General features: G+C 36.1%; 1 protein-coding gene across 2 annotated transcripts in view; it reads right to left on the reverse strand.

The window, feature by feature from the left end:
• Positions 1–14,470: 14,470 nt before the first annotated feature.
• The window catches only part of CCN4 (cellular communication network factor 4), a 442,762-nt gene continuing 440,181 nt past the window's right edge, over positions 14,471–17,051 (reverse strand). For both annotated transcript variants that reach the window (XM_044066943.1, XM_044066942.1), the window contains exon 5: positions 14,471–15,685. In XM_044066943.1, the coding sequence (XP_043922878.1) occupies positions 15,386–15,685 (300 nt within the window). In that variant the 3' untranslated portion in view covers positions 14,471–15,385. The remainder of the gene's footprint in view (positions 15,686–17,051) is intronic.

A 17,051-nucleotide genomic window follows, 5' to 3' on the forward strand; every position in this document is an offset into this window, starting at 1 on the left:
TGGCTTGTCCAGCAGCATTCACATTGTCACCACCCTCAGCATGTTGCATATGTCTCCTTATGACAGCAATGGCAGCCCCTAACATTTCTTTGTCTCAGTAAAGATTTTTCAGTTTTCACTTCTATTAGCTTACTGCAGTGTTGCAGTGTCTCTTGAGAGAAACATAACAGACTGTTGTTTGCAGAGTTTTAAGTGCTGGGCTGGGCTAGTGTACTGCCCGTGTAATTGCCTGATTCTGATTGTTTTCACCTGCTTGCTCTGCTAGTAGTCCCTGGCAGCTTTCTACTATTTGTTGTGCTTCCTTTTTCCTTTCTGTTTCCTTGGGAGGCAGAGCCGCACACACAAGCGCACACCAGCTCACACATGCACACACATGCTTACACGGACTAAAACTTGCTTATTCTTATTAAAACGCGCGCTCACCAGTGCAAACGTGCTTACAACTCTTTAAACAGCCTTATACATGCTTACTCCAGCTTAAACGCTCACACTCACGCTTACACGCGTGCTCATTGTCTTACTCGGGTTTACAGGCGTGCACATGTGCACATACCTGGTCAGCAAGAAACTTTAGTGTTATCCATGGCATACACCTTCAATTTCTTTCCTTTACCTAGCCTACCTGTTGACACACCTCTTTCAATGATGTGTAAATGACAGCTGACACATGCCACTCTGTTCCAATGAGCCTCACTTCTTTCATACATACCCCCCTCGTGATGTCACCTATCTTCTACTCTGTTACTCCCCTTATCCTACTCCTACACTCCACTGACTATGCCCATTTGCTATGTAAACTTGCGAGTCACTATCCTAACCCTCATTTACATAGGATTGCCTACTAATGCTTGGTTACATCTCTTAGACTGAGCTTCCCCCCTTAGCAACCTCTACTCGGTGGGCATGTTGTCTTCAGCCTGCCATTCACTTGCATTGTAAATTCATATTAGCATTAATATCCACATTTGTGGATCTTCATTATTGATTTTCTGGTTTTTAGAGCACAGCGAGTTTGCACGGCGCTGCGCTATGCTTAAACCCTAGTTTAAAGTGAATGGGATGAAAAAAAAAATTATTTTTTTTTTATTTTGCATCACTTAACGTTGCCAATGGCTGTATATTTGGCCATTGGCATGCTTTCTCATGTAAATGTATCCTTTTTTTGGAGCTGTCACGGCTCCGTTTTGCTATTTGCAGAACTGTACTCAGTTGTCAACTGAGTACATTTCTGCAAATAACACTACTCCTACTCGGACAGGTTCGGGTTTCCTGGATCGCAAATTTACCTCATTTGCATAGCTTTCACCTGCAATTGAGGTAATTTGCATATCCAAGCCCTGTCCATGTAGGACTCATTTTAGGAGCTCTGTCGCACGCCCCTACTGGCTGTTCCTGGATAGCTCGGCAGACATGTTGGCTGCATGGAGTACTACTCTACTCTTAGACTCCGTGCAAGCCTTTGTGAATCCGGCCCCTTAAGTAATATATTGCCAATAAGTTGTTTTAGGTACTGTTTTATAAATTATTAATCCTCTATATAAATTTGAAATGACATTCTTCATATTATAATTATTATATATAATTCCAAACAGTCAATTTATAAATGTTGGGGGTATTCTTAAAAGAAGAATTATTAATTATTCTACATAGATCCTGAGAATATGTTAAAACACTCTGAAGTAGTAGCCAGTCTTGAGATGTTAATTCATAAGATGTCTTTAAATATTGTCTAACCAAGACCTTTTGATCTCTGATGCACTGTTGCCAATAAATAACATGCTTGTGTTCCCAAGAAATAAGGACCTCTCTACGTACCCTATCAGAAAAGTTCGTTGTGATGCTAAATGGAATTAATAGATCAAACCAAAGTTTTATATCCATATTTACATTAACAAACTTCCTAAAGAAATTAAAAAGATAATTGATTAAATTTAATTCAGTAGGCTTTGCTATATTATACTGTATACTGATACACAATGAATGCCATAGTTTGTTAGTTTGTCTGTTACTGAGAGATTTTTTGGCAAGGTATTTTCATTTGTTAATGTGACAGAATGCAACAATTTCCAGTTAGAGGAGTAATTGGGAGTTATCCACTCTACAACAGTTTTGAATATGGATGCTTTTATATAAGATTCAATATCAGGAAAATTTAGTTCTCCTTATTCCCACAGTCTAATGTGATATGTGAAAGTGACCCTGTTTCTTTTAGTATACCATAGAAATTTTAGCAAGAGTGAGTTTATTACCTTAAAAAAATGTCTCTCAGGCAACATCAAAATAGGCTGGGCTACATACAGAATCTTGAGGAGTAAAACCATTTTTGTCAACTGTAGCCTATCCTCAAAGATCATAAATATTTTATTCCACTTGTTCACTGATATTTTTATTATAGTGATAATATTATTATAATTAACATTTAATATATCTTCCATTTCTTTGCACAAAATAATTTTCCTAAATAGTTTAAAGTGGAAACTTGTTTGCCAATGATATGTTTTTTATTTACTTGTACTGCTTTTTTTGTTCAATAATAAGAATTTTGATTTTAATTTATTAAAGTGGATACTTGAAATCTTATAGAATTTTTCAATTAATAAATCTACTTCCTCTAATACTTTTTCTGAATTAGGTAAAGTGAGAAGCACATCATCAGCAAATAGCATTATTTTAGAATTGTAATGGCCGTGTGTATGTATATATATATATATATATATATATATATATATATATATATATATATCTTTTATCTTTGGATTGATGCTTATTAAAACAGCAAGTATTTCTATAGCCAATGCAAGCAAAATAGGTGACATGGGACAACCTTGTCTAGTGCCTTTAGTAAGACATATAGATTCTGAAGTAAAAGGTCCTAATTTAACATAGGCTAGATTATTTTCATAAACACACATTATAAGTGAAATAAAAGAAGGAGAAAAATTAAATATAGTTACAATTTTAAATAAATAATCCCAACATAAAGAATCAAAGGCCTTCTCTATATCCAAACCAATTATCAAAGCTTCCTGATTTTCCCTATTTAATTATTCAATAAGAGTTAGTATCCTTTTAATATTGTCATGTGTATGTCCATTATATATAAATCCAGTTTGGTCATTATTTATTTTTTTGGATAAAGGGATTTTTATACTGTTAACTATAACTGACAAAAATATATTACAATCATTGTTTAGTAAGGAAATTGGCCTATAGGAACTACAATAATCAGGATCTTTACATTCCTTTAAAATTGGAGTGATTAGAGAACATCTCCAAGAAGGAGGAATTGCTGCTTGTGCTTGAACTTCAAGTAATGCTTTATGTAATAGAGAAGTTATGGATGTAGGAAAGAGTTTATATATTTCTATGATTATGCCGTCTATACCTGGGGCTTTATTAGGTTTGCTTTCTTTAATCTTATCTGTGATTTCCTTATGTGAGACTGGTCTTTGAAGTTCTAGCTTTAATTCTCCAGGATTTTTTTAGATTAGCAGACATTGCTTCTAGATTCAATTGATCAGTTGAAAAACTTTCATATTTATAGTGTTTTGCATAATGATATTTAAAGGCATCCAAAATATCACCTATATCTGAAACTTTATTTTTCTTCCCCTCATGTAGGATGTTAACAATTTTGTTGGCTTTAGATTGCATTTTAATCCTCAAAGATAAGTTATGCAAGTGCTTAGATGAAGTGACATAACAATTTATTTTTAATCTTTCTAATGCTAGGTTAGTTTTTATGCATTAAAATTTAATTATATATTTTTTATTTAGATCTTCTAGTTTCTTTTTATTTTCAGAATAATTTGAAGCCCTTTTAGATTCAAATAATAAAATTTGAGTTTGTGGTTCTTGTAATTCTGATTCCCATTCTTTAATTTTATTTTTAAATGAACTAAGAGTTTTGCTATATATATATATATATATATATATATATATATATATATATATATATGCTTTTAGTGAATCCCATACCATAACTATATTAATTTCTGAAGTATAATTAGCGCCCAGAAAAAATAGAGTTCTGACAGTAACCATGGCTTAAGTTCTTTAATTTTTGTAATATAAGAAGGAATTCTGGATGTGATGATTAATGATTTAAAATCAATTTGAAGTTTCAGAACAAGAGAATTATGACATAAAAGTGGGCAAGGAACTATGGAGAAACCTGATTTTTTAATAGAGATATTGAGGAACATATATTTTATATATTCTGGTTTGGGTGCCAGATTTATAATCTTGATGATAAAATATTAATGAATTAACTTCTTTAGTATTAAATGTATCTATTAATTTAAATGTCTCAGTCAATTTTTTTAGAAGTTTTGCAGTGGAGTATAGACAAAGGGGCCTCTTATTAGTGGTTTTAGAAGTATCAAAAATACAATTAAAATGTCCTCCTATTATTAAATTACCTTTATAGCTATTAGTGATAAGTTCTAAACATTTTTAGCAGTCCCTACTCCAATGCTAGGAAACAAGTATAAATTTACTAATGTCCATATCCTATTATTAAATTTCAGTATAATGACAGCTATAATACCATCTTTAAGTACATATCTGTATATAACTTCAGGGTTAATAATATTCTTTTTCCATAGAATTGTTACTCCTCTGGTCTTTGATTTATAAGAGAACTGGGCTAAAGTTATGCATTCGTTAGGATTCCATATATTATTATCATTTATTTTAAAATGAGTTTCTTGAAGAAAAAAAATACATTTGCATTATTTAATTTTAAATACTTAACAAATCAGATCTCTTGTTTGGATTATTTAAGCCATTAGTATTTAAAGATAACAATGTTAGGTCCATATCAGACTGTTTCTGAAAATAAAATCTACTCTGCTACTCTTTCCTAATACAGAAGTCTCCTCCATTGACAATAATACTATATCAATTTGTAATAGTTTAAGTGATATAGTCAAGAACATTCCTTTTTTAGATGTAAGCAAAAAAGACTTAAAAAAACAAAGAAGGACCAAGATCAGGCTGCAGATTCCAGTTTCAAAGTAGTTTATTCCAGAACAGAAGACATCCAAACACAAAACAACACTAGCGCTTTCATAGGTATGTACCCCATTTTGTCTGTTCTGGAATAAACTACTTTGAAACTGGAATCTGCAGCCTGCTCCTTGTCCTTCTTTGGTTTATTTACATTTTGAATATATTTGTTTTTTGGGCCTGGAGACCTGCATTTGGTGGTAGCTATTTTTCTGATTCTCATTGTTAAAAAAAAACAAGTCAAATGTAAAAAAAAAAGAACAACTTAAGTAAAAATGAGTTTAATAAGACAAATCTAAAATAAATATTAACTCACACTGAACATGGAATGAAAATCATTCCTAGTTTAACAAATAAACATGAATCTATTAGACTATGCTTCATAACTTGTCTCCCCATGTTTTTCCGAGCTCCACAAAAAAAATTGTTTAAGGAGACTAATTTATAAGTATAAAATGAAATATGCCATTTTGAATATATGTCATACCATGATGTATTCCCTCCTTATTGGATTAATGTATAAGTAAACAATTCTCTATTAAACCAAGAGCACTATAAACACATAAGTATTTAACCTGGTATGTGATTCAGATACAAAAAATTCCCAATTCTTCAGTTGTACTTCTGGAAATTTATATTACCTTATATTTGTTTATACATCAAACAAACTTTAATAAAGCTTGTTATTCAGTTAGTTGATTTCCACATTTAAGTCTGAAGCATTCAATGGCTGAACAGTAGACCAATATAATCTAAAATGCCTTTAACAAATCACTCAGTCTTAATGGGTATGTAGTCCGTCACAGTTAAGTAAAACATGACCAGTACATTTGTATTAATAGTTGCAGTATATAGTACATATATAATGTAATAGTATCGAACATTAATCTATTTCAAGTAAATCTTTAACTTTGTATTTTAAGTCAGTCAATATCTTTTCTGTTTAAGGAAAGCATGTCCACAATGACCAGCAATTGAAATAAATGTGTACACAACTATTTAACATGTATATTGCTTCATGTTAGTGTCATACATATGCTATTGTCTTTTAACTTACACCCTTGGCACTGCTATTAATATAAATACAGTTACCTAACTGTCATACCATCAATCACTGTAATTGATGTATAACACTTCAGGTATACCCTAAAGATATCTTACTCTTCTAATACATATTACATTTCTCTCTAAGCAGAACATTCAGATACATACACCAGAATTTCTCATAATTTTTCCTATATGCCTTTCCCTACTAGAAAGCCATGTGATACAGAGCTTGACAGATAATGTGATATGTTATAAAACAACCAGCGCAATAGTAAATATGGAAACATAGATTTGAATAACAATCTAAAATCATTGAGACAACTGGTGATTCCAATTTGATCACATGCTGGACATGAGCACTATCAAATTCTATATTGAGAGTTGTTGTGTCTTTCGGCTTTTCCTGGTTAGGGGTTGCCACAGAGGAACTCCGGTCCGCTAATGATTGGCAGTAGATTTTTATGTGCCAAGTTGCCAGCCCTGACACACAACCTTCAATGAAGGTCCGCCCATTCACGCACGTCTCCACACAGAAGATGCTCTAGCTGAGAATCGAACAGGACAATGTCTTACTGTGAGGCGACAGCGCTACCGCAGCACCACCACTGCAGTATTATCAAATTCTATATTGAGAGTGTTAAATTTATTTACATATATGGTTCATTAATGATAAGCCTGTATTTCCTATTAATAAAAGAACTAGAATATATGAACACTTATGCTATCACTGCTCCATCAACTCAGATTCACTCTCACGCTTCTAATATTGTTATGGTTCAAAGTATTACTTTTACTACTAATGACATAAATGTCATTGCCATAGAGTCATCATGAATTGCAGGCATGTACTGAATAATAATACTATTCCTAGACTTGTATCAGTTACATGGCAGCAAGATAACAGCTGCCTATTAAATATGGTCACAGGCCATATTTCACTGTAAGGTGCTCAATATTTAAAAAAAAAAATCTCTCATTCAATTTCCTTACCCTGTTCCTCTAGAAAGAGGTTTCTTCATGTAGACATATTATCCCCAGAAGAGAAAAGATCAAAAATAATAAGTCTATCAAACCACAGAAAGGTACGGTACTTCACTTCAAGGTCTCCTGCAAGCATCACAAGAAAACTAGCTAATCAAGTTACATTTATGATTGGGTAAAGAAATAGGCTTTGCTGAAGAAAATTATCAAAAAACTCTCTCACCCAACTATTGCACTTCTTAATCTTAAAGTAGCCTTACATATGCACATGACTTCCAAGGGAAGTAGATTGCCCTTATGTACTAAGATTATGTACGACCGGTTAGTAGTTATAGATTCTTATATTTATATATCCAAGTCTTAAACCACAAGGAAGGTTCTTAATATTAAGCACCTGCACCACTGCATTTTTTGTTGTGCCTTAATATGCTCAATACGTTCTGAGCCTGTTATTATTAGGACCAAGAAAATACCACTCTCATGCCACAGTATAACTAGTCCCAAAATACAGCAATTCAGACACCAGTAGCAATGTTAAGACCAATGGCCTGCAACAACATCCAATAATTAAACATCTTGTAGCACTTACCAAAACCCTCAGTGATCGTAAAATGTTGAAGTTATTCTCACAATAAATATTTATGCAGTCAGGAAACAATAAAAAATGTTTATTCTTGAATGAACCATGATGGCAGCTTATTCCTGGATGTTGGGGGGCTTTAAATGACACTTGCCACTGCATATTTAATGAGCCAATACTCTTCAACAAAGCCAAGCAATATGTGTAAATATCATTTTAGCTCACACTTACCTTACTTCAGAATCTCAGACCAACATCAATGTACTTGTGTTAATATGTTCCCCTATGCCACCAGCAAGATAACTGCAATAATCACACAACTCTCTGTTGAAGACAACCTCTCCCTTCCCCTCATAGTAAGTTCCAATAACCAATCCCTCTCGTCATTTCCATGACAACCATGATCACAAACCAAATCCAAGATGCAGAGTAAATCAAAACATCAGGTTAGGCTTATGGAACATCTCGAGCTCAAAAAAATTCACTTTGCACTCCTACAGAGACTCCTCATTCCTACATATTAAAAAAAGGTCAAAAACACTGAGTTCAACAAGTCACAGAGATGCATTGCACTTTGAAGTTTCTAAAAGCAGACAGAAGGAAACTAGACAACCAACAAACACAACTCTTAAATGAGGATTAAATAAGTTAAATTGAAATAAAATAAAATAAAATAAACCATCAGTTATCAACTTACAATCATTTAAAGATGGGAATAGACCACCAAGCCCAACAGTATTCCTTGCATTACTATATGTAAACACATCCTCATGTCTGAAAAGTATTAAAATCACATTATAATAGAACAGCATGTACCCCATCAACACTACCACACTACAATAAATTAGTAGCCATGAAATTCAATAGAAGAGCATAAAAAGCCAACGAAAATCCCCAACAAATAAGATTCAATTACCTGTTTTAATTTAGAAATAAATCAATCAATTAACTGCACCACATTGTCAGTGAATTTAGATTAAAAATACTACTAGTTATGTAGTCCATTTTTTATGTTTAAAATTCACTTATTTAAGACAGAACTTTACAGTTTAATCAATATACCAGTCACAAATCATACTGAAGTAGATGCTTTGAGAGATTTAGCAGGAACAGCAACTTTAGATTCACTTTTTTGCTTTTTCTTGTTAACATCAGTCCAGGAGTTCTTGTCAGTAGCTCTTTTCAAGAAAAGTGATGACCAGTCCATGTCATCAGGAATTGATATAACATTATTATTTTTGATGAATAAGGAGGCTTCTTCTAAGCTGTTGAAAGATCTCATTTCATTTGAATAGAAATTTTTAATTCTGGCAGGAAAAGCAAGCTGTGCTTTGATATTATTTTGCTTAAGTAATTTTAGAAGTGGCCAAGCTTTTTTCTCTGTTCCAATACTCTGGGGAATAGTCATTGTCAATTCTAATTACATTTTGATTATATTTTAAAAGACCTTTTCTCCAAGCTGTTTCAGTACCAGTTCCTTGTCCAAGTAGGACAGAAATTTTATTACATTTAAATATTGTACATAGTGTGTGCATTTGTAATATGGTTGTGAAAAACAATAAAAAATGTTTATTGGAAAAAAAAAAGAAATTTTGTTACAGTTGACCTTGGAGGTATAGAAGATGACGTTGAAACTCGCTTCCCTAAGGTTCTATGTGCCCTTTCAACACCATATGAGAAACATTCTTTTAGTTCTAAAATTTCAGGAATCCATGTGTTCAAGAATGAAATACTGTCCTCATCTTCAGTTTTCTCAGGCAGCCTGAAGATTCAAATGTTAGTCCTTCTGTTTTTGTTTTCTGAATCATCCAATTATTGAGAAGCCAGGTATTCTGTTTGAGGAGAAAATCTTTCTGAGTTTACTCTTCCTCGAGCCTTCCCTTGATATCATTCAAGGAAGTTTCTATGTTTGTCATTTTAGTATGATGTTGAAGCAATTCTTTAAATACATCTGCTTGTTTTTGGCAGTTCTGATTGAGATTTTCTAAGTTCTCTTTAACACCATCCATTTTCAAAGACAGTTCTTGTAAAGCAGTAGACACCAGTTGTAGTTCTTTTTTTAAAGCAACTTCAGAGTAAGAATTCTTTGAGTTACTCATCTCCACAAGTTATGAAAGTCTCCAAAGTAATTTGACAGAAAAATATTTAGTCCACCAGAGTTTCTAATTAAATAAATTAGACTTTCATCAACAAATTCTAAACATTTTTGTTAAAAAAAATAATTTCTTGTATTTTATACTAGTTTTATGGAGCTCTGAAATGATGCTGGTTTCAGTTGGCCATTCAGGCTCTGCCCCTCATCAGGGTGACTCTAATAACTTATTTAACCATACACTTAAGTATCCTAATGTTCAGTTTCATTTTTTGGGTCTTGACAAAATTATGTTTAGTGGGCCAAATAAATTAGGATTGAAAATCATGATTAGTGTAAAGGAAGGTTTTTGGATTGTGAAACTAGGAGCCTTATTTTCTCCTGGTTTGAATGAATATTAGTTTACATTTTTTATTTATATATGAGTATATGTCTTCAAATTTGAATCCAAGGAATTGTGATGTCATCTTCAAAGAAGTGATAAGTAACTGCTGAACATTTAAATCTTATTACCATACTGAAGAAGGCTGTTGCTGAAACCAGTATATGTTTTTTAAACTGACTAAATAAAAAATAAATTGTTGGATTGTGTTTGGAGAGTTCTGGCCTTTGTTTTTTCCTGTTGCTGTATTATGCTACCAACACAATATTGTTTCTTCCTGAGCAGCTATATTACCTGTTTTTCTGAATACTCAAATAGTGTGATTTGTAAGATGAGCATAGCAGTGATAGCAAAGAAAAATGTATAGAAAGGATGGAAAAGGATTTGCATTTGAAAGAATGGTGTAAAAAAATTACAGTTTAAGTGAATCTTGGAAGCAGTAACCTGTAGATGGAGTACATAGTTGGATGTGAAACAGAAAGTCTAAAGAAACCCGGAGTTACTCATATCCAGTGGGAAGCAAGCAGTCTGACAAAGAGACAAAGAATGTAGTTGGAGTACAAATATGTGTAGGAAGAGATGTCGCTAGCAGAAAGTAAGAAGCTATTATCCATTAGTAGACTGTTGGGTCCCCCATTTGGAGTATTACGTCCGATTCTGAATTCCTAATTTTTGTTAACATTGATCTGCTACATGCAATTCAAAAAAATGAAAATGTTACATAGTTTTCACAGAAACCATGTGAAGAAGGAATGCAAAAAGTCCAACACAGTCAAGGGATATATACGTTAAGCACATGTAAGTGCATCAGTGGAATTCATAGAGTTCATATGGGTACACACTTTACAAAAAGGTAAAGAGATAATGTCAGGAGGATTAACACAAAATTCTACCATTCAAGGGAGATATGAAGACTTTTTTATAGTTTTCCATGAAGGTAGCAGACAAATGGATTAGCCTCCCCTGAAAATAACTAAACTAATAAATAAGAGCAAAAGTAGTCAATGGAATGTGGAATGTTTAAAGGAGATACGACAAGGTACATATCTTTTTCATGGAAAGGGTAGAAGAGTCGACCATCCTTCCTAAAGTGGTGGCACCGTAAAACACAATGACAGAATTCAAGGATTCTTAGATACACATAAGGCAATTATTATGCTGGAAAGAAGAAGTAGAAGAAAAGAAGGTTGGTCAACTGATAATTCAAAATATCCAGATGCTAGGGAAAGTATACAATTACCATAAATGTAGATGGTCAAGTGTATTCACTGTTGCAATCATTACCTGTGGGTTATTCCTGCTGTGGTAGCCCACGGCCAGCCCAAATACCAGAGTCAATGTTTTTCTGTGTTGGCTGCTGTTGCTTGCTGCCTGAAAGGTCATCAGTGCTATAAAGGAGGGCAGCCAACACCATTACATCAGTTTTTCTTCCCTAACCAGTCAGATTCCCAAGGAAATATGGTAAAGTGGTCCTGATGGCTAAAAGCCACTTTTAGAAAGTTATATCTCCCTAAAGAAAGAAGATATAAGGGGGACGGAGGGTGGGAAACTAGGACTGCAACAGTGAATACACTTGAACATCTACATTTATGGTAAGTGTACACAGCTGTACTATGTTCTTCGTGTTTCACTGTGGGAGGATTCCCAAAGCTGAGGAAAGGGGTGGTAGGATCAGTAAGAGACCTAGGAATGGGTCAGCAAGCCCTGCAGAACTGCAGAGGCAAACCCTGCCCTAGCCTTAGAAAACAGAGGTAGGTGGTAATGCTTGGTAAAGTTATGGACAGAAGTCCAGGTGGCAGCTTCCAAGATGTCCCTGGTGTGAACTCCTCTGAGGAATGCTGTGGAAGTGGAGGTTGCCCTAGTGGAATGGGTTCAAACAGACTTGGGGGGGGGTTCCCATGCAATGTGTAACAGAAATGGCTACAGTGAGATATCCATTTGGAAATGGTTTGTTTGGAAATGGGCTTCCCCTCTGCGACAAAGCTGACAAGTAGTTGGTCTGTTTTTCTGAAGGGTTTAGTGCGGTCCAGATAGTATCTGAGCTGTCTGTGCATGTTTAGTGAGTGCAGAATTCTTTCCCCCTTGTTTTGAGGGTTAGGAAAGAAGGTGGGTAGATGTATGGCCTGGTTGAGAGTTACATAAGATACCGCCTTGGGCATAAAGGAGGGATTAATCCTCAGGGAGACCCTGTCTGCATGGAAGATAATGAAGGGCTCAATGGCCATCAGTGCCTGAAGTTCTGAAACCCTTCTGGCTGAGGTGATAGCTAGGAGAAAAGCAGTCTTCCAGGAGAGGTACCTTAGTTCTGCTGAAGCAGCAGGTTCAAAGAGTGGTAAAGTTAGTTTTTCCAAAGAATAATTCAGATCCCATGCTGGAGTGGTTGGCCTTCTGGGAGGTCTGATATTAGAAGCCCCTCTGAGAAATTGCTTAATCAAAGGATGGGAGAAAAGGGGCTGTTCTGTATCAAAATGAGCTGAAATGGCTGAGGCTTGGATTTTAATAGAGGAGAAGGAGAGCCCACTATTAAGTAGCTCCGCTAGGTAGTCCAGGATAAGGGGGATAGAAGGTTGTGAGGTATTGTCCCCTCTGGACTGGCTCCAGGAGCAGAATCTTTTCTATTTTCCTGCATAAGATTTTCTGGTGCTGGGCCTTCTGGCCTCTGTGATAATGTCTAGGACCTGTTTGCTTAACAGGGGCCCCTTGTTAGCCTTTAGAGTATTAGCCATGCTGACAGTTTGAGTCTGCAAGTCTGGGTGCAGCATCCCCCCACCTGAGTTAAGAGGTCTGAGATCAGGGGAAGCTGCTTGGGAGACTGTAAGGTCAGGCTGTGCAGTAAGGGGTACCAATGTTGTCTGAGCCAATCTGGAGCAATGAGGATGGCCTTTGGTCTCTCCTCCCTTATTTTGATCAGTACCTTGGGAATGAGAGGCAGAGGAGGGAATGCGTACACAAACAGGGTGTTCCAGGGGAAGGTCAAGGTATCCACCTTCCACGCTAGGTGGCGATACTCGCTGGTACAGAGTTTTTTCAGCTGATGATTGAGATGCGAAGTAAAGAGATCCACCTCCGTTGTCCCCCCACATCTGAGTGATTTGTAAAAAGGTTTTTCTCTGGAGCTGCCATTCGTGGGGGTCCAGTAAGTTTTTGCTTAAGTGGTCTGCCAGGTACTGGGCTATCAGGTGCAGTCCCATGGAAGATGCTGTCAGCCAGAGGTTCATGGCTAGCCTGCACAGAGGGTAAGATTGGGTCCCTCCCTGTTTGTTGATGCACCACATTACTGTGGTGGTGTTGTCTGTTTTGATAAGGAGAACCTCTGTCTTGAGATGTGGTTTGAAGGATGTCAGAACCTTTTGTACTGCCATAATTTCCTTCTGGTTGATATGTAAGGGAAAGTGCTGGACATCCCAATGACCTTGGGTGCACTGGCCTTCTAGGTGAGCTATGCCTGAGGCATCGTTGGTAATGTTCTGACCAGTTGGGCAGAGAGTGAAGGCACAGGGCCCTGCCCACCAGAGACTCTTGGCCATTATACAGGGGATCAGAGATAGAGAGGTCTCTAGAGGTTGGGAGTGCTGACATCAAAGGTTCTTCAGGTACCACTGAAGCTTTCTTATGTGAAGCCTGGCCAGAGAAATTAGAAGGATGCAAGATGCCATGTACCCCAAGGCTTGTAGGAACTTCCTCACAGTGAGGTGACTTCTGGAAGCCAGCTGGGTAAAATAGAGAGGCAGGAAGCTCTGCTTTTCTGGGGAAAGGAAGGCCATTTGGGATGCTGTGTCCAGTAGTGCTCACAAGAAATGATCTTCCTGAAGGGTGTTTGCCTTGATTTCTTCTCATTGATGGTGTACCCTAAGGAGGTTAGGAGGGTTTTCATCTGTAATTCAAACTCTAGTAGTGACCGACTGGCACACTTGCGGACTGCTTCTGCTATGGGCTCCATGGCAAGAAAGACTGATATAATGGCATCGGCTGCCCTCCTTTACAACACTGATGACCTGACTTCAGGCAGCAAGTGACAACAGCCGAGGCAGAAAAACATTGGATCTGGTATTCGGGCTGGCCGAGGGCTACCACAGCAGGGATAACCCACAGGTGATGACTGCAACAGTGAAACACAAAGAACATCTGGAAATACTAAGGGGGTTTAAGAATTTCTTAATTGCCGTCCAAGTCTATGATTGTAGGATTTCTGTGAAAGCAATGAGGCAATTCTTGTGGGACAGATGGATGGAAAAGTAATTTGAGTATCAAGCAGGGTTTATGATTTACTGAACAGAAAATGGAAAGCTTGGAAAGCAAAGTGATCGTATCTGTCATTAAAATCTGTACATGTGAATCACAAGAAACCTATCAGAATCACACACAGAGGCACACTAACTGTAGATGAAATCATATTTATTTACAATACACAGTTATTACAATATGTTTTGCTGTTTAAATAATTGCACAGTAAAAAAATATTAATAAATACTTAGCCTTTTAAAACATGATGGCACTCTCTTCAGCAGAGTTGTTTGTCTTTTGAACATTTATTACTATTGTATATGGCCTAAATGCATTGCTTCTTACTGTTCTGATAGCATCAGTAATAAGCAGCGGAGCATTTTGATTTAGGCCTGTATTTTATATTAATGATAATTTAATAAAGCTTCTTTTCTTTTTCTTCTTATAAAATTTACAGTTACCTGCTTACATTAAAACTATACATAGGTAAACACACTATAAGAAGAAACAAAGCCTACATCCTGCACAGCACAGATATCAGAGGTAAAGTGCAAATAAATGCTATCACATTTGTTTACTTCGGCATTAGGTCACAACAGGGTTGTTCCAGTCTTTCACAATTATTTGAATTATATACATTTTTGGGAAACTTTTGTGCAGGCATCATGCATGCAGTAGTCTAACTTAACTATCATTTTACCATCATCAGCTTGTGAAAGGCAAAGCTGTTAGATCTATGAGCGCCTTATTTTATTGTTTTGAAATAACTTTGGTAGAAGCCAGCTGATATCATGACTGGCATTATTTGTCTGAATGATGATCTGACTACCAATTTATATCTGGATTTGTGTATCAAATAAGTGTTCAGGATGAAAAGCACAGCCTTATGGCATGGTATACTTTTATCATTTCTGAAATATATGATTACATGAGGAAAGCTGAGACTTCTATATTAAGTGCAAATGTACACTACAGGTCAACTCATCAGTTGCTGAATATGCAGATTGCAAGCTAAAATGCAAAATTGCTTGTCCTTTAAGAAAGTTTGAGCACCATGTCTAATAACCTGCTAATTTGCAACAGCATGGTAGTCTTGGTACATTGACAAATCTTCAAAAATATCATTGGGATTTTTGCATTTCAAGTAGCAAAAACAGGCATTGATCCACATGACTTTCCAAGAAAATTCCGACCCATCTGGGCACTTAAATGTCACTTCAATTGTTTTTGACTTGTATGGTGTGCAACAACGATTATCTGTGCAGACACCACAGTACTTTGGCCGATAGGATTTTGTACTTGTGCAGCCAGATATAGTGTAATTTGTAGGATGGTCTCGTCGATAAACAGCTAGGCACTTCTTCCCTGGCTGGAGAGAAAGAAAACAGAAATGCAATTAATGATGCTATTCAGCATTTCAATGAAACTTTTGCCTTTTGCTAATGGTGCATAAATCATGAGGCAAACAAAAGAAAAAGTTTCACCTGAGTCAAAGAAACATAGTTAGGTGGCCTTACTAAACCCCTCTACCTCCAATAAAATAATCACAGACATATTTCATTATTTAGATGTTAAATAGGTGTCAAGGCAGCACTGTCTACCCACATTCCACTAATAGTTAAATTAGAGAACATCGACTTGAGTTTCATTATATCATTATGTTCTTTATCATGACATTATGCAACACTCTGGTAGTTTTGTATAACTGCCTAAATGATCTATTACATTGCTGGAGGAAGGAGAGAGGTGTAATCCTTACTTAGCCTCTCACTGTGCACTTTGTGGAGTTAAACTTCTTTCAAGATGTTCAAAAAGCAGTCTGGCTCTTTGGCATAGAGGGATGGACTCCTGACTATGGCACAGATTACCTGAGACCCATCAGTGGTTTGACCACTGGATGTGAGGGAACAGTTATGTCAGCTTGCTCATTCCTGTGAGTTTCTAATTGTAACCATTCACTGCCCAGTGGCGGTCCATGAGTGTTGCTTTGTTTGTGTGCAGGCAGCTGAATGTTGAGCAGTAAAGGGATCTTGAGCAAATGCCACATGCAGCCATGCATATAGTTTCATAGATTACTTTTATAGATTAAACCATTATGCCAACCTCCCACCCCCATCATATGCCCTTCCCCACTGCCCATAATATATAGTTGTTTATTTGCTACATACCAGACCATTCTGCTGGACCTGCACCCCAACTACATCATTCTCTTACAGAAATTCATGGTCCCACTAGCTACAGACTCATAATGCTGTTTGTAATAATTTTCATTGTTCAAAGTTTCCAGGCTTCTACTTAGTCCTGCCACTATGAAATAAACAATGAATGATGGAGGCTTTGAGGCTCTGTGACTGGTTATCTAGATCATGGATGGGACTAAGCAGAAGACCTAGAAACTAAGCAATGTGCAGCACTTTCGTTAGACGGTGCTACAACAACAGTTGTTTTCAACAGGGTTTTCACAGCAAGAGTATTTTTTTACAAAGTGAAAAATGTTGGAAAAGTACCCCAGACTGAGTGGAACCATAGAAGGTTGCTTAGTTTGCCCCTATACTTAAAGTCAACCATACCTAAGAGTATATAAATTAATACTCACCCCAGCAAAGAAAACATGTAGAAACAGCAGCCATACATGAAATACAAGATACTGAAAATTATGTGAAATTAATAAATAAAAAGAAAAACATAAATCAAGTGTTTTTGCTGGAGGGAACCATCCTAGTACTCCCATCTTG

This window comes from Protopterus annectens, chromosome 3.part1 (assembly GCF_019279795.1).
Source record: "Protopterus annectens isolate FY-2018-M chromosome 3.part1, PAN1.0, whole genome shotgun sequence".
NCBI lineage: Eukaryota > Metazoa > Chordata > Ceratodontiformes > Protopteridae > Protopterus > Protopterus annectens.